General features: G+C 53.0%; 1 protein-coding gene across 1 annotated transcript; it reads left to right on the top strand.

Moving 5' to 3' along the window:
- Positions 1 to 2,921: 2,921 nt before the first annotated feature.
- Positions 2,922 to 3,787, top strand: LOC109748828 (uncharacterized). Its single transcript, XM_020307851.2, has one exon. The coding sequence runs from the start codon at positions 3,027 to 3,029 to the stop codon at positions 3,405 to 3,407; it is 381 nt and encodes a 126-aa protein (XP_020163440.1). The 5' UTR covers positions 2,922 to 3,026; the 3' UTR covers positions 3,408 to 3,787.
- The last annotated feature ends 14,473 nt before the right edge of the window (positions 3,788 to 18,260 follow it).

Here is an 18,260-nt window from a genome sequence, read left to right as displayed (position 1 = left end):
TCACCATTGCCAGGTATAACTGAGTCAGATCAGACCTGGACTTTCACCTCAAAGGTCGATAACAGGTGCTTGAGAAGCATCACCATCGAAGTCAAGTCACTCGTGTGTTTTCACCACCACTTTTCCATGATCCAAACAGCTACATGTGATGCGACCGCCGCCACTGTACAATCATCCCTCCGCGTCAAACTGTTGTCCACAATTTGCATCTCATCGCCAAATTCAACCACCGGATCTAGAGAGATGAACCCTCCCTAAGATCTTTCGGTGGTCTTGCGCGCCGATGAGGGAAGGCCATGGCCGTCCAGCAAAACCTGATTCCCCAAGCACCGCCGGAGGATGCACACACCTGCTGGAACAAGTACATGCCCGGCGTGCGGCGCCACCCCAGCCATCGTCCTCCCAAGGCCCAACACCTCAAGAGCCGCTGGAGGTTGCGCACACCCCTAGAGCAAGTCCATGCCCGGGCTACGACACCACCCCAGCCATGTATTTAGGGCCTCTTTGATTCGTAGGACTTTCAAAACGTGGGAATAGAAAACACATGAATGGAATGGAATGCGATCTTCAATACTATGGGATTTCATGAATGTTTGATTGTACACATTAATCACGTATGATTTTTTTTGCGGGTGAAACACATAGGATTTTGATCAAGAAATTGGAGTGGATGAATTATTTTTTTGTGGAATCTAGTACAAATGAATCTTAAGAAAAAATTCCTATGCATTGTTATCAAAGAATCAAACAACCCACTAGGAAAAATTTGTAAGGATCGGATTCCACCCAAATTTCTTTAAAAAAAATCCTTTGAAATGAAGAAGCCTCCGATGAATCACCAATCATTGACCCACGTGGTCTAATAATTAAAAAGACGCCACCAAAATGGATTTTTGAACATGTAGAGATGGTTTGATTTGTACTTCCTCCGTAAACTAATATAAGAGCATTTAGATCATTAAAATAGTCATCTAAACACTCTTATACTAGTTTTACAGAGGGAGAATTAGTGTAACTTTTCTCTAAGCATATTTTATTACTACTATACTTGTTTCATCTTAGAGACGCTATAACAATAGGTAGACTGAGAAGGAAAAATATAAAAAAATGAAAGACGAAGGCACACCTTTTCAATTTGGAAAGCTACTCTTTCCACTTGAACAGGCTGACTGGACCTTTTGCCCTAACTTCATCCGAGGGAACAGTGCAAAGTGAACACACACTCGTCGGGAAAATATCCCATGATACGATCCATAACATGATACGATGCTCCCGCGTAGCATGGTGCGTCAGATCTGCATGCAAGGCATATCATCAACTGAATTGTTTATTTACATATGCCCACTTGTGTATTTTGCGTCTAGCCACCCAGAAGCTGTGCGTACTTGCAAAATCAAGACAGCTCTCCACGTTCCTCACCAAATGGACCTGTATGGCACAATAATGGTGTAAATTTGCTTGCTACCATAGAGTTTAGTATGAAATCCGTGTGATAAGTTGTTTAAATATATATTTTAAGTTATTCAAAAAAGTAACCGAAGGACCCTAGGCCCCACAAAATTCTGAGATCAATGGAAGTTAAATTTTATTGAACACCTTAAAAAACTATGGGAAACACTGCTCATCAACCGGCTGATAATTACGCCCGCGTCCGCCTCCTCGATTGTGCGCAACGCGTCCTCTATGGCCCACCACGTCTTTTGCAACAGCATGGTACCTTATTGTCATCTCTCTCAATCCTTTCGTCTCCAATTAGCACCGCAAGAGACGCTCGCCACACACCAGTGCTCGCCGCCGGCCTGCTCCGGCAGCCGTCGTTCGCCGGCGAGTCCGGCCTTCGCCGCCTCACTTGTCGTGGTTGAGCAGTCGGCTGCTCCGCCGTTCCCCTGCATCTAGATCGGGCGAGCCCCGCCGGTGACTGAGATCTGCAAGGCCCGGTCATCGTTCCAGCGGTGCGTGGCGCAAAGCCCGGCCTCTCCGTCGCCACCGTCAGTGTTGGGGAGCCCTCCCTGCTGGATCCGTCCCAGCCTTGCGCGTCATGTTTCCGAAACAAAGATCTTGTTGCAATAGTCAACGGTGTTTCTGAAACAAAACTCTTGTTGCAAAGAAGGATCATACGCAGAGATGCTCAAACCGATCTATTGTTGCAATAATCACCGATGTGTTTCTGAAACAAAACTCTTGCTGCAATAGTCATTGTTGTTTCTGAAACAAAACTCTTGTTGCAAAGAAGGGATCCTAAGCTGAGCAACCTAGATCTGACGACTAGCGAGGCGGCGGATCTTTTAAAAGATCCGCCGGCTGACGCGTAGCACGCCCCAAAAACTATTAAAGTTTTGTTAGTTTTTTCCCTTTTCTTGCAGCTCCATGAAAAAATGTATACTGTTGGATACCCACAAGGAAAAGTGTATACTGTTAATCCAGACATGCACACATTAATTATATTGTTATTAAACAAGGAAGTGGATTGTTTCCAAATGAAGCAGACGTAATCCCTTTTTTGCGTTGCTCATTTCTCCTGAAAGCTGCATACAAGTTGTTGTTTTGTTTTGTATTCATCTGTGTCTGTGTGTCAGTGCCGTCTTTCCAGTGCTATCTGTAACTTTCCAATTCATCCTTGTGTCAATGAGACAGAAATGCCCCCGCCGAACAACGAGAGGTGAACCTGACATGGTGTAATGCAAGCTGCAAACTGGCAATTTACAAAAAGTTTCAGGTCTGTTTTGTACATTTTGCAATGGAGTGTGTGGATGTTCAATCCTGTACCTCAGGCACATATCCAACGGACCACATCGTCCTGGATCATGGTATCATATGAATGCCGGTATCACTGGATATGCACTCCACACTCGTCACCCGGCCGTCCATTTATTGGCGATGGGTCTGCTAACCACAGCAATCAGTTTGCTTGGCGACTTAACCTCTTCAACCTAGCTAGCTCGGCGCACAACCAACCACACGAACACGACACACAGCCACTAGCAGACATAGACTAGCAAGCTAGGAGTAGCTAGCATACTGCATCAATGGAACAAGCTAGCAGTGCGCAGGAGGAGCCTAGCCTTGAGCTCACCCTGGCAATGGCGGTGACAGCTGCGCCCGGCGGCTTCTTCCTCTGCGTCTACTGCGACCGCAAGTTCCGCAGTTCGCAGGCGCTTGGCGGCCACCAGAACGCGCACAAGACCGAGCGCAGCGTCGCCAAGCGCCGGCTGGAGATGGCCGCCGCCAAGCGCCGGCGGGATATCGCCGCCACCAAGCGCGCGCAGCACGTGAGTTATTCCCTGTCTTTGGCTTGGAAGGCGAGGGAGAAGGCTGCTCCTCCTGGGATGCTTGGGCCTACAGGAGGCAAGCGCGCCAGAAGCTCGTTGGAGCGCGCCGACGAGCTGGACTTGTCTCTCCGGCTATGATCCATCCGCTGCAAGTTTGTCCAACAGCTTGGCGCCCCACCCTTGTTATCACATGTCACCCGCTAGGTAGGTGTGCGTTTTGGTACATCAGAGTCTAGCTACTTAATCTGGTGAACTGTTTGTTCCATGCTCTTGTGCGTGCAGTGGATTCATCTGGTCTTCTAGTTGAATTCCTCTAGTCGGTCTATTTCCATGCTGGCCAGAAACACAGCCTGCTAATTTACATTTACACTTACGTAGTTTTCTGGGGGAGATCATATTAATTTGGTGTGTTGGTTTCTATATATGTTTGCTCTCATCCGCTGATCGATCTGGTTTGTATGAGATCTTAATTTGATTCAAGACATAGAACTTCTGGATATTCCATGAACGTTACAGTACACTACTCCTTATCCATTGCCTTCCACATCATTCTTCTTATATATTTGTTTCGGGGTGTTGCATTCTACTATACACGACTCTTGTCTGGCGAGAACCTCACTAGAGGAGCTAATGAGCTATATGTAACCTAAAGAACTTTAAAAGTGGTAAAAATGGCAATTGTTTTGCTAAATGGTGTAATTAGCATAAAAATGTCAAAGGGGCAAAAACTGGAATTCCCTCCAAAAACTATAATATACCGTGCGAACCCTAGCAATTATGCTTATAGAAGAATTCTTTCATAATCACACACCATGGCACAAGTACCAAAGGAAAAATATTGATCTTAGCTAGAGCCGCCACATCCATTTTGTGCGGGAAGGATCGAGGTGTCTACCAAGGATGAATACATAGTGTACTAATGTATAAGACATTTGAAAAATGTAAATCCCACTTAAAATTTCCTAGCTCTTGTGTCCACATATACCACATCTGCTACCTTCAGAGTATTATCTCATGACAATCAGTTAAATTTGACCAACAGGAGAGCGTCCAATATCAACGTTGAGGGGATATCAAAACAAATCAAATGCAACAATAACATGTTTATTTCAGAAAAAATAACTTACCGTGGATAGGAGGTGGATTAGGGGTAGCCTCCAACCACTGGCTAGCCTCGTATAACCGTACAAAGTCTCCATGCTTGATTTCAAAAACGAAGCAAACGAAGAAAAACCTCATTTTACTCACAAGTACCCTCCCTAATTATAGTTTGTAGGTTTGATTTTCCCCAAAGGTAAATGCTTATGTGCAAGGTATTTATTTCTTAGAAGTGACTGCCACACTCCATCATTTATGAAGAAATCAATAGGTCAATTACTCAGGAGGCAATTATTATTAAGGTCTAGGTGTTGAGTTTATATCCCTTCTTAGTCCTTGGTTGACTCAAAATTTGCCATTTCACCGGCATGTGTGCCCTTCGTTGTTGATCATTTGCAAGAAAAATCCAGTTATACATAAGCCAAAAAAAATTCTCACTCCTTTAGGGGTCTCTAAAATGATGGCACATCAAAAATGGGTACGTTGGTCACAACGAATCAATAAATACTAACTGGCCTCCGTACGATAGAATTTGGACCTCCAATTGCTAAGAAATTTCTCAAAATGATCTACTATCTTATGTGTGTTTGTAGCCTCTATTGTGTAGTCTCCGATAACGAATTGGAATGTCAAGGTGTTAGGACACACACACCACGACTAAACATTTGGCTATGCCCCTTCTTGTGCTCCTTGGCCTCGAATAAAAATATATCTCTAAACATATTGGTGATGTCTCATTACTCCAATGTGTACATGTTACATATTGTAATGAAAAAAATAAAGAAATGTACTACGAGAATAATTCTCTGAAACGGATGAAACTTAAAATAATTCTATGAAAAGTGTGTTTAAGATTTTCGGATTGGAGAAAGAGATTATGTCTATATTTTCTCGTATGTTTTCTTATTTTATGGCTCTATTAATTTATTGCAAAAATAACATACAATGTAGTCTCGGGAAAGTATGAACCTATTAGGCGCCAAGACTTCAGGCGACAACGGTACCAGTTCCCCTGGTGAAGAGGGGTAGGGGAAGGGAGGGCCAATGCTTGACTTAGGGAGGGGCGGTGGCGAGAGAGAGAGAGAGAGAGAGAGAGAGAGAGAGAGGGGGGGGGGGAGAGTCCATCCGGAAGTGACGCCTGACTCGGGAGACGGGCCGGTGGTGATGGCGCTCTTGGATTCGCAGCTGGTCAACGATGTGCTCATGATATTTGCATTTATGTCGGTTTTACCCTGACATTGTACTCTCGATCTTATTGCCGGATTAGAGTGCACATTAGATTTTCTAAAGTCAAAATTTATAAGGTTTCATCAAGTTTATAGAAAACATGTGAACATTTACAATATTAAATATATACCATACGAAGTTATATTTGGTGATGGATCTAATGATTTTGATTTAGTATCATATCAAATCTATACCATATAAAATTGTACCTGATGACAAATCTAATGATATTGATTTATAATTTAACAAATGTTCACATTTAGGACTTGAAGATCCACCGTACGTCTCCTAATGGTATGCAATGCAACAAGGGGCATAGATATTATCCATGTTATGCGAACTGAGCAGAGCTCATATGCTTAGGTTTCTTGTGGTGGAACCAACCCATTAAGGTTTAAGTCATAGACTTGGCACTAGTGGTCGCATTTTTCTGAATTTATTTCATGTCTCTACAGTGTCTGTGATGACTTCATCAATCTCAAAATGTTGTGGCGACTCGGTGTATCTCAAAGATGCTAATAGAGGTAAGTGTGCGTGTGTACGTTCATAGTGTATGTGAGTGTACGAAGCATCGGAGTCTATAGTGTGTTAACGATATTATCCGTCTCATACTGCAATCCCGGGGACTTTGACCCAGATTTTGCCATGCATTCATGCATCCAACCAAACTTTGGAGCCTCAAGTGGATGCACTTTTCCCTGCGCTCAGCACACGTAGGGTCGACATGCAGCCGCAACTCGGGCCACTTGCACCCGTACCCTGGAACCATATCGTCGACCATTGGTGACAGACCGGCGCAGCGCAGGCCCATTAGGATCGACCTGCAAAGTGCCTCGCCCCTCGCCGTTGCTGAGACCGGCCGCCATCATATGCAGTGCAAGGTCCAACAGCCTGGCCCACGAGGCTCAACGTCAGTGCGCTGTGCAACGAGGACCACGTTGCTACGAAAAGAAAGGTCGCGTGTTACGAGTCTGTTTGGTTGGAAGCCTGGGCATCGTGCCTGAGAAAAAATGGTGCCTGAAAGCTGCCTGAGTTGGAGGAAAAAAATGCCTGGTCAGGCAAGTCCAGTATAGATGTGTTTGGTTCTCACCCTGCCTGGCACCTTATTTTCTATTGTTTAAGTACTACTAATGGATCTTGATCAGTGCCAGGCAGCACCTGCAACACGCCAGGCGCAGGGAAAAAGACGCCTGAGCCAGGCTAAGCAGAATGCCTGGGCTAAGCGCTCCATTTTCTTCTATATTTTATGAGTAGGCCAGGCTAATTATACTACTAGAAGCGTACAGCCCAGGCATGCATTTCCTCACCCAGGACATGAACCAAACAAGCATCAGGCATGTTCCAGGCACAGTCCAGGCCAGGCTTGCAGCATCGTGGACACCAACCAAACAGCCCCTGAAAATGGCGCCAGGGGTACACAGATAATTAATGTGCCAGTGGTCAGGCAAACTTGATTGCATGTTGTAATCTTGTGTTTGCTTTATACTCTCTCTTTCTTTTTAATCTGCCTATAAAATTTAGTCAAAGTCAAACATTACAAATTTTGACTAATTTTATAGAGAAATATATCAACCTCTACAATACTAAAGTTACATGTTATTTCATCAGGCATCAAATAATTTTGATTTCATAGTGTGAATGTTGATATCTTTTCCTACAAAGCTAGTCAAACTTTATAAAGTTTGAATTTGACCAAATCTTATATGCAAATTAAAAAGAAACGAAGGAAGTACTACAGTAAAAACACTCCCCACCCTACCTACTCCCCTCGTTCTGGCCACTCGTTGACTTAGACAGAGGCCTTTGGGTAGCAAACAAATAGACTTAATTTGCGTCGGGACCACACATGACACACCAAACCAGCTACAGTATAGCAGCACCACTTCTGACGACCCGAACGTATATGCTCCCCGTGTGTTCTGTTTTTTTTTTCTTCTTCCTTTTTCCAGAAGAAAATACATAATGTACGGGTGACTCATGCAGTATGAACGGGAGCGCTACCCCTGGTGGGTCGAATCATACAACAGCAGCTAGAGGTGCTTCTCCTGTTTTTCCTCTTTACTCCATCTGTTTTAATCAGTGGCGGCGCGTGAAACAGATTTAAGAGGGTGCTAAACGGGAGCACGTGCCTATAATTAGCTTCGATAATCAGAGAGGGCCGGAGGATTAGCTAGAGCAGAGAGTTATATATCGGACTTCGAACGGTACGTTTGCTGGTTGTGTGGCAGTAACATTGTTGCCAACGGCTGACAAGCGGCGGATCTGGCAGCTCGTTCGGCGAGTTGGGGTGGGGTGGCGCCCCCCCCCCCCCCCCCCCCTCCCTGCTCGGGATTTCTCTCTGGCTGTGCAGCGTGCGGCGGCCGCGCGGTGGAGGCCTTCGGTTGCTGGGGCGGCGGCTACGGCCGGGGAGATGGTGTGTGTCTGGTTGCGGTGTCGAGGGATTCTGCGGCCGGAGTGAGGTTGCTCTCAGCAGGGGTGGTGGTTGGTAGGCGGTGGTCGGTGGCGGCTGGTGGTCGGCGCATGTCGGAGTAAGTGGCCACGGGTAGCCTAACCGACTCCCCCTGGCACTTCAAGAAATTATCAAGCCGATCGAGCCTTCAAGCATCCAAAACACAGGGCCGCCTTCCCCGGGTCGGCTATCTGACAGGCCGACTACCGGAATGCGACCCGACCTCAAAAACCTTCCCGATGATAACCATAAGATGGCCGACTCCCAGAAGCCGGCAATAAGAAGACCGACTCCCAGAAGCCGGCCACAAGAAGACCGACTCCCAGAAGCCGGCCAAGACTGCACCCTCAAGGGCTGCACCCACATAACGGTGCTAACGGGGCGTGGCCACAGTACAGCCTGCCACCCCCGAATCCCGGAGCACGCATGCCCACAGTGCGCCGTACGGGTCGGCCATCTCCCGTCCGGCGCAGCACTGTTGCCATGTTGACCATGACGCCACCCACGACAGGCACCAGCACGGCCCGCGGGCGGCGGGCCCCTTCAGCCAGAGAGTGCTCGAAGGCAGCCAAGCCTCCCCCAGTCGGCCTGGGGCTTAGCCGGCTCCCAATAGCCGGCCACCCCCCTCCCTCGAAGTGTATGTGCATCATTAAGGAGACAAGACGAGGTAAGGCTACAGTGAGAGCCCGCCAGGCGGCCGCACTGTAGCCATGCTTACCTCGTCAAAACCCTCGTCATCAGGGGCGAGGCTACAGTAACCAGCCACCGACAAGACCCCCGGGCGGTGGGGCCGGCCTGTTGGCCAAGAGGCCGGCAGCTGGCGGGACCCACCAGTCGGCGGGCCCCAGCGGTCGACGAAGAAGCCGGCGAATACAGGCACTGACGGCTAGGACCCGCGTCTAGCCGGATTACCATTGTACCCCTGGGGATAGGCCTATATAAATCCCTCAGGGCACCTATGCAAAGGGTTGATCTCTGAGATAGTTTGACACACCACGTAGAGAGAAGAGGAGAGCTAGCCTTGCCCTTCTTCCTCCTCTAGCCAAACAGCTCAAGGAGCACTTGTAGCTACTTGTGTTGATCTAATGATCATGCGGAGACCCCGCAGAGCAGGATTAGGGGTGTTATCTCCACGGAGAGCCCCGAGCCTGGGTAAGATCCGTCGGCGTGCATGTCTTCGCCTTATCCCGTTTCCAGGCACCGGCGATGTCTTACTGGCTCCCACAATGATAAGCCACCCGTTGGCATATGTCGCACCTACCACCCGACATTTGGCGCCCACCGTGGGGCCAGGTGCACCGTCGTCCGGAGACCTGTTCTGGACGGGAACCCTTTTCCTCCCCAGCGAGCGTAGCCAGCCCGGCACGCCCGATGGCGCTTGCCCCGACGCGTTGCAAGGCGCCAACGACGCCTGCGCGGCGAGCTGCCTCGACGATCTTCTTGGCAAGGCTCGCATCTCCGACGAGCCTGCGTCCGACACGGGCACAGACTGCCCCGAGAGCCGCCTCGTCAGCCTCCTCGACCAGCTTCACGTCTCCAGCGAGCTTGCTGTGGACTTGGAGTCGGTCGGCTCCACCGACTCGATGCTGGTCGACTCCGACACGGCATCGCTTGACGCCTTCCCCACCAACATGGTGATCATCGACGACCCTCTTCCTTGAGCCGACAGCGGCAGCAGCGCTGTCACTGAGGTGCTAGTCATCAGCCACAACGCCATCACCGGCGAGAACGCCCACGACGCCCTACAAGCGGCGCTGCACGACTTGTCCGTCCCCATCCCGGCCGACGCCGACGCCGAGACACTGGAGGCACGCAGCATCGCCCTCGTGGCGGAAGGCCAGAAGTTAGCATCCATGAGACGCCTCACTGAGGCTCACCAGCGCGAAGTCGACCGCGCCGCCTTCGGTACGCCGCCTCCTGGCGGGCCGAGCCGAGCCGGCTTCGTTAAAAAGCGCGGCCCAGCCATCGCCAGCATGCTGGGAGCAGACCGCCCAGTCTATGCCACGCCACTTGAGAACCTGCGTGCCGCTCAGGCGGCCGTAGATGAGCTGAACGGACTGGGGGCCGACGAGCTTCCCTACATGACTAGACGCATCCAGCAGCTGATCGACGCGGCCGCAGAGCGGCATGAAGCCAGCGCCCGCGCTGAAAGTCCTCCCCAACGCCGAGAGCACGGCGCGACATCCCGGACGCCGACTGCAAACGGCGCCCGCGCAAGAAAAGGCAAGGAGCCGGCTGCTAGCCGCAGTCGGACTCGGCTCACCATCGAGCGCGGCGCATAAGGCCGCCCCCGAGCTGTGGAACGACGAGGTGATCCGCCTCCTCCCCCGCCTCGTGGGGAGAGATATCCCACGCCGCTGCCTGTCACGCATCCGACCCTCGGTGGCCGACTAGGCCACCGTGAAGGAGTCGGCGAGAATGACGCCCGCCACCGGATCGAGCGCCTAGCGCGATCCCTGGCGCTAGAGGAAGAAGATGATGTCGGCCCGCCTTGCTTTGGCCCCCGCATCCACGACGAACCCTTCCCCAAAGGGTTCTCGCTCCCAAGAGACACGCCAAAATACAACGGCTCCGTGAAGCCGGAAGACTGGTTGATCGACTACTCCACCGCAGTCCGCATAGCAAACGGCAACAGGCGCGTTGCCGTGAAGTACGTACCGCTCATGCTTCAAGGCACGGCACGCACTTGGCTGAACAGCCTCAAGCCCTACAGCATCAACAGCTGGCTAGACTTCACGGAAGTCTTCATCCGCAACTTCACCAGCACGTACAAGCGGCCTCCCAAGCCCCGCCAGCTCTCCTTGTGCGTCCAAGGGCCCAGCGAATCAACTCGCGACTACCTCATGCGTTGGGCCGAGCTTCGCAACTCCTGCGAAGGGATGCACGAGGTTCAAGCCATAGAGTACTTCACCACCGGGTGCCGAGAGGGCACCCTCCTCAAGCACCGACTCCTCTGCGACGAACCGACTACCCTCGACGAGCTGCTGATCATAGCAGACAAGTACGCCACGGCCTACTCTTCAATGAAGACCGAGCTTCGAGTGGACGCCTCTGGAAAGGTGCTCGCTCCGGCTCCCAAGACGCCGGCTGGTGACTCCAACCGACGCCCTTACCAGAACGACAACAAGCGCAAGGCCCCTATGCCGCCTTCCACCAGTCGGCAAGTAGCCATAGTCGAAGACGAACAACCTGAAGAGCGGCCCGCGCCCAAGAAGCAGAAGGGCGGCAGGCCGGCTTGGCAGCCGACTTTCTCCTACGAGCAAACCCTTGATGCCCCCTGCAAGTTCCACAGCGGCGCGAAGCCGTCCAACCACACGACTCGGAAATGCCATTGGCTCACGCGGATCTCCAAAGGCGAGGGGCTGGTGCCGCCTCCGCCTGCTGGCCCGCCGCCTCCAGCCCCTCAGCAGTCGGCTGTTCGACCAGCAGTCGGAGCCGTTCAAGATGAGTTCCCAGATGAGCACGCCACCTACTTCGTCTTCACAAGCCAAATTGAAGACAGGCGCAGTCGGCGCCGACAGCACCAAGAAGTCACCGCAGTCGCCTCCAACAACCCCGAGTTTATACATTGGTCTGAGAAGCCTATCAGCTAGAGCCGGGCTGATCACCCAGAGGTGATGCCGTCTCCCGGCTCTTATGCATTGGTGTTGGACGTCACCCTCGCGACAGAAAGGCGAGCTGCCCGTTTCTCCCGTGTGCTGATTGACGGTGGAAGCAGCTTCAACATACTGTACCGCGACACCATGGAGAAGTTGAACCTCAAGACGAAGCAACTCATGCCAAGCCGGACTGTGTTCCATGGCATCGTACCCGGCCTGTCCTGTTCCCCAATCGGCAAGATCAAGATGGATGTTCTCTTCGGAGACAAGGATCACTTCCGCCGAGAAGCGATCTGGTTTGAAGTAGTGGATCTAGAGAGCCCTTACCACGCATTGCTTGGCCGACCTGCCCTGGCCAAGTTCATGGCTATGCCCCACTACACCTACCTCAAGATGAAGATGCCGAGTTCGAAGGGGATCATCACCATAGCCGGAGACTACAAGAAATCCTCCGAGTGTGCTGCAGCCAGCAGCCGGCTGGCCGAGTCCCTCGTGATTGCTGAAGAGAAGAAGATGCTGGACCGAGTCGTGGCCATGGCCGGCAAGCAGCCGGCCCTGGCCCCGGCCCCAAGGAGTATGACGCTCAAGGCTCCTTCCAGCCAGCCAAGGAAACAAAGAAGATACCGCTGGACCCAGAGAACCCGGAGAGGTTTGCTGTCATTGGGGCAAACCTGGACAGCAAATAGGAAGGCGAGCTCGTCGACTTCCTCTGTGAGAATCGGGACATCTTTGCATGGTCCCCAAAGGACATGCCAGGTGTTCCTAAGGATTTCGCCGAGCACAAGCTACATGTCCGAGCGGACCCAAAACCAGTCAAGCAACCTCTCCGCCGACTATCGGAGGAGAAGAGAAGGATCGTAGGGGAAGAGATAGCCCGGCTCCTGGCAGCCAGCTTCATTATGGAGGTGTTTTTTCCAGAATGGCTTGCCAACCCGGTCCTGGTGTTGAAGAAAAACAATAAATGGCGCATGTGCATAGATTACACCAGCCTCAACAAAGCCTGCCCCAAAGATCCGTTTGCCTTACCATGAATCGATCAAGTGATAGACTACACAGCCGGATGCGAGCTGTTGAGTTTCTTGGATGCTTACTCAGGCTACCACCAGATCAAGTTGGATCCAGCCGACCGCCTGAAGACCGCCTTCATCACACCATTCGGAGCTTTCTGCTACCTGACTATGACATTCGGCTTGAGAAATGCCGGTGCCACTTTTCAGCGTTGCATGCAGAAATGCCTCCTCAAGCAACTCGGCAGAAATGTCCACGTCTATGTAGACAATATTGTGGTGAAGACGGAGAAGCGCGGCACCATGTTGGAAGACCTCAGAGAAACATTTGCCAACTTGCGCCGGTTTCAGATCAAGATCAACCCTGAAAAATGCGTGTTCGGAGTACCAGTCGGCCAGCTCCTAGGCTTTTTGGTCTCCGAACGCGGCATCGAGTGCAACCCAGTAAAGATCAAGGCCATAGAGAGAATGGAGATTCCTACCAAGCTGCGAGACGTCCAGAAGTTTACCGGGTGCCTGGCCTCCCTAAACCGCTTCATCAGCCGGCTAGGAGAGAAGGCTCTCCCCCTGTACCGACTCATGAAGAAGTCCTCCCACTTCGAGTGGAACGACCAAGCAGACCAAGCTTTCCACGAGTTGAAGAAGATGCTAACCACGCCACCTGTCCTGGCGGCGCCGACTGAGAAAGAGCCCATCTCCTTTACATTGCCGCGATTAGCCGAGTGGTCAGCACAGTTATTGTGGTCCAACGCTCAGAAGAAGGCCGGGCTCAGTTAGTCCAGAGGCCGGTATATTATTTGAGCGAAGTACTGTCCATCTCGAAGCAAAACTACCCGCACTACCAGAAGATGTGCTATGGAGTATACTTTGCCGCCAAGAAGCTGAAGCCCTACTTTCAAGAGCATCCCATCACGGTCGTATGTACTGCCCCGCTCGCCGAGATCATAGGCAGCCGGGATGCATCCGGCCGGGTGGCCAAGTGGGCCATTGCGCTGGCTCCTTACACGATCTTCTACCAGCCTCGCACCGCCATCAAGTCCCAAGCATTGGCCGACTTCCTTGTCGACTGGGCCGAGACCCAGTACCTATCACCGGCTCCCAACTCCACTCATTGGCGGATGCACTTCGATAGGTCCAAGATGCGCATCGGCTTGGGAGCCGGCATCGTTCTTACCTCTCCCAAGGGCGACAAACTCAGATACACACTGCAAATTCATTTTGCCGCCTCCAACAATGTGGCTGAGTACGAGGCGCTCATACACGGGCTCCGACTAGCCAAAGAGCTCGACATACGCTGGATCCTGTGCTATGGCGACTCGGATCTAGTAGTCCAACAATCATCTCGCGACTGGGACGCCAAGGACGCAAACATGGCGAGCTACCGATTCCTCGTCCAGCAAATCAGCGGATACTTTGAAGGATGCGAGTTCCTCCACGTGCCACGGGCCGACAACGAGCAAGCAGATGCCCTGGCATGGATCGGCTCCACCCGACAAGCTATACCAACCGGCGTCTCTCTCCAACGCCTCCTCAAACCGTCTGTCAAGCCGTCTCCAGAATCAGACTCCATCTTCGTACCGCCTGCCCCTGACGCAGTCGGATCCGACTTGGGGAACCCAGCAGGCGGCTCGGGGACTTCAGAACCCGGCCCGGGGACTGCAGCAGTCGGCCTGGGGACTGCAACGACACAACAGGCGGTGGCCGACTCCAACTCTTCACCACCCAACCCACCCACCCGGGTCATAGTAGCCGTATTGTCAATAGAAGAAGTCACAGCTCCATCATGGGCCCAACCCATCCTCAACTTCTTGGTAAACAGAGAGCTGCCGACTGACGAGATCTCGGCGAGACAAGTTCAACGCCGAGCCGGAGCATACATAATAATAAACAGAGAACTCGTTAAGCACAGTGTCACTGGAGTCTTCCAGCGCTGCGTCAAGACAGAGAAGGGCATAGCAATCCTCAAGGATATCCACCAAGGCGAATGCGGCCACCACGCGGCCTCAAGATCACTTGTCGCCAAAGCTTTCCGCCATGGTTTCTTCTGGCCGACTGCTTTGGAAGACGCCAAGGAATTAGTCAAATGCTGCAAAGGGTGCCAAGTCTTCAGCTCCAAGCAACACCTGCCGGCTTCTGCACTCAAGACCATCCCCCTCACCTGGCCCTTTGCCGTCTGGGGGTTGGACATGGTGGGCCCATCCAAGACGGCGCGCGGCGGCATGACTCATCTACTTGTCGCCGTGGACAAATTCACCAAGTGGGTTGAAGCGAAGCCAATCAAGAAGCTGAACGGGCCGACTGCCGTGACATTCATCGCAGATATCACCACCCGGTATGGCATACCACACAGCATCATCACCGACAATGGCACGAATTTTGCCAAAGGAGCACTGGCACGTTTCTGCGCGACACAGGGCATCCGACTGGACTTAGCGTCTGTTGCCCACCCGCAGTCAAACGGCCAAGTCGAGCGAGCAAACGGCCTCATCCTCTCCGGCATCAAGCCCCGACTGGTCGTACCACTGGAGCGTTCGGCCGGCTGCTGGCTCGATGAGCTGCCGGCTGTCCTCTGGAGTCTGCGTACTACCCCGAACAAGTCAACCGGCTTCACCCCTTTCTTCCTTGTATATGGTGTCGAGGCTGTCATCCCAACCGACATCGAGTTCGACTCGCCTCGGGTCACCATGTACACGGAGGTGGAGGCCAAGGAAGCGCGAGAAGACGGCGTCGACCTGCTGGAAGAGGGTCGGCTGTTAGCACTCAGCCGGTCCGCCATCTACCAGCAGGGTTTGCGCCGTTACCACAACCGGAAGGTCAGGCCAAGATCCTTCCAAGAAGGCGATCTTGTGCTTCGGCTGATCCAGCGAACAGCCGGCCAACACAAGCTCTCGGCCCCTTGGTAAGGCCCCTTCGTCATCAGCAAGGCCCTAGGCAACGACTCCTACTACCTAATCGATGCACAGAAGCCGAAGGCACGCAAGAGAGATGATTCCGGCAAGGAGTCGGAACGACCATGGAACGCCAATCTCCTTCGAAGATTTTACAGTTAAAAAGCAGTATGTACCATGCTACCTTTTGTATTAAGCACAAGACAACGGGCCCCCCGAGGTGCACTCGGGGACTACCCTCTTTTATTTTTGTATGACAAGTGTCATACCTATGAATGTATTATTACATTTGATTTTCGGTCTGGCACCGGGTTCGATCAGTCGGCCCGGGGACTCGCCGCCTTGAGTTATATTAAAGTTCTGCCTGCAGTCAGACAAGTAGTGTGCCGGCACCCGAGCCCTCTCTTGTTGAAAGTCGCAGCTCGAAGAACCGACTATCCGACTGGCAAGAGCCAAAGGCAGGAAAGGATGCCCACACGAAAAACGGCTAAGGACTAACGAACTTATATAACACAAGCCGGCCTCCCACCCCGCCTACCGGCTGTCAGAACAGCCGGCTGGCCGGCTTCCCATTCACTTTCCTACAATCCAAGAAAGCTAGAGTACTTACCCTCCCAACCGGCCAAGCACTTCTCCAGCCACAGACTGTAGAGCAGCTGTCCGGCTGGGAAGGTGGCGACCAAGGGAGGGCGGCAAAGGAAACAGTCAAAGGATGGAAAGAAAGAGCAATTGGAAGCCAAACACATGTATGGTTATATTTACACCAAAGGCCTTCAAAAGGCCGGCATTCAACATAGTTTGAATACACCCCCAGTGGGTGGAACTGCGCAAATTTAACAAAATATTGTCCAAAGAGTAATAAAACAGGAAAGTAAAGGCGGCGGATTAGGCTAAGGGTGCAACAGGCGAGCCGGGCTGGTCGGTGGAGACGGCAGTGCCGGCTGGCGAGTCTCGGCTTGATCATCACCGGCTGCAGGCGGCGCGCTCACACGCGCCTCGTTGCTGGAGGCACGATCAAGCTGAGGCTGGCCGGTTGCTCCACCGTCTGGCACGGCGTCTTCACCATCCTCTTCCTCCTCCTCTTCGCCCTCGTCGCTGGAGTCGATCTCCTCCGCCGAGTCCTCACCATCCGCCGGGTTCAGCCCGAACCACTCCTCCGGCTGAGCAATGCCGTCATCATCCACCTCAGGGGCAAAGGCGCTGGTGTCGGTGTAGTCGGTGATTGCCGAGGCGCGCTGGATGATATCCGGCCGCACCGCCTCCAACTCCTCGTCGGCCTCCTGCCGCCAGGTGGCCAGCTGGTCCAAGCTCAGCTCGGGATACCAGGCTTTGACGAACTCCAGCGCCCGCCTGGCGCCTGACCGAGCTGCAGAAGCCTTCCAGGCCTCGAAGCGGCCAACCGCTACCTCCAGCCAGTCGGCGGTCCGACTGGGGGTACGGGGAACCACCTCGCCGGGCCAGAGGGCGGCCAGCACTTGCGCCCCAACGCGCTGAAGACGGCGGAGCATGTGGTGAGCCGGCTGGAGGCGGGCTTGGATCGCCAGAAGCTGCTCCTCAAGCGACCGACGAGCATTCGGCGCGATCTCAACACCAGCCTGCCTTCGCGCCTCGCGGTGGGCCTCGATGACCTGGTTGGCGGTAGTAGAGTAACCAGGGAAGTACTCTGCACAAGAAAGAAAGGAAGAGAAAAAGAAAAAAACACAAAGTTGAATGGACCAAATGGCAAGCGGCAAGTGAAGGAACGAAGAAGAAGAAGGCCTACCGTCAACCAAGTCTTCGATTTAGCCGTAGCCGTTGATCAGCGATTTCCTCGCCTCAGCCCAACTCGCCGCCTCGGTCTCGTACTCGGCTTGGAGGGCGGCCTCACTGTCCTGCACCGCCTTCAGGGCCGCCTTGTGGCTCTCCTCCTGATCGGCCAGCCTCTTGACCAAGCGGTCACGCTCCTGAACCAAGGCGTCAAACTCGGCTTCCTTGGCGCGAAGGGCGGTCTGGGTCCCACCCAGCTGCTCCCTCAGGTTGGCATTGGCCTCTGCAGATATGGCAAAGAAGAAAAAAACAATAAGAAAGAAGTCGCCAGGAAAGATCCGACCCGACTGCTCAGCAGTCGGCCCGAATCTCGGGGACTACACCCAGTGGGTGCGCTGACGCGCCCCCACATGAGATAAAAGATGAAGCACTTACTCCGGCTCTCAGTTAGATCAGCGGTCTTCTAGGTCAGCTCCCGAACCTAGGAGTTGAAGGCAGCCGCGCGGAGGTTATGGTAGTCCTACAAGTCGGACAGAGAAGCGAACAAGAGCAAGATAAGCAATCAAAGTCTACTAAGAAGTTCCAAGCCGCCTGCTCAGCAGCCGACTCGGAACTCGGGGACTACACCCAGTGGGTGCGCTGACGCGCCCCCACGGAAGAAATCAAGATCAAGAAACAGAAAAGCGGGAAGAGTCACCCGAATGGCCGTCCGTGTCGCGAGGAACTCTTGATTGTACTGCCTCAGCACGGCGGCCTGAGACTGAAGCCGGTTCCGGACTTCTTGCGCCGCCACGTTCACCACAGCCGTCCCACCACCCGGCGTCCACCCCGAGCTGGCGCTGGCCGTCTCCAGATCCTAGGTCGACGAGCTAGAGCCCGCGGCCTTCTGCGGGTCCGGCGCCGAAGTCGCCTTCCCCGCGCGCTGGCGCAATGGCGACCGGACCACCAGGTCCGTCCTCGCAGCCGGCTCGCCTCCA

The sequence above is a fragment of the Aegilops tauschii genome, chromosome 4 (assembly GCF_002575655.3).
Source record: "Aegilops tauschii subsp. strangulata cultivar AL8/78 chromosome 4, Aet v6.0, whole genome shotgun sequence".
NCBI classification, from domain to species: Eukaryota; Viridiplantae; Streptophyta; class Magnoliopsida; order Poales; family Poaceae; genus Aegilops; species Aegilops tauschii.
This window is presented reverse-complemented; position numbering and strand designations above follow the sequence as displayed.

Excerpts from the sequence above, each read along its gene's own strand:
- LOC109748828 (XM_020307851.2), top strand. The coding sequence starts at position 3,027 with ATGGAACAAGCTAGCAGTGCGCAGGAGGAGCCTAGCCTTGAGCTCACC.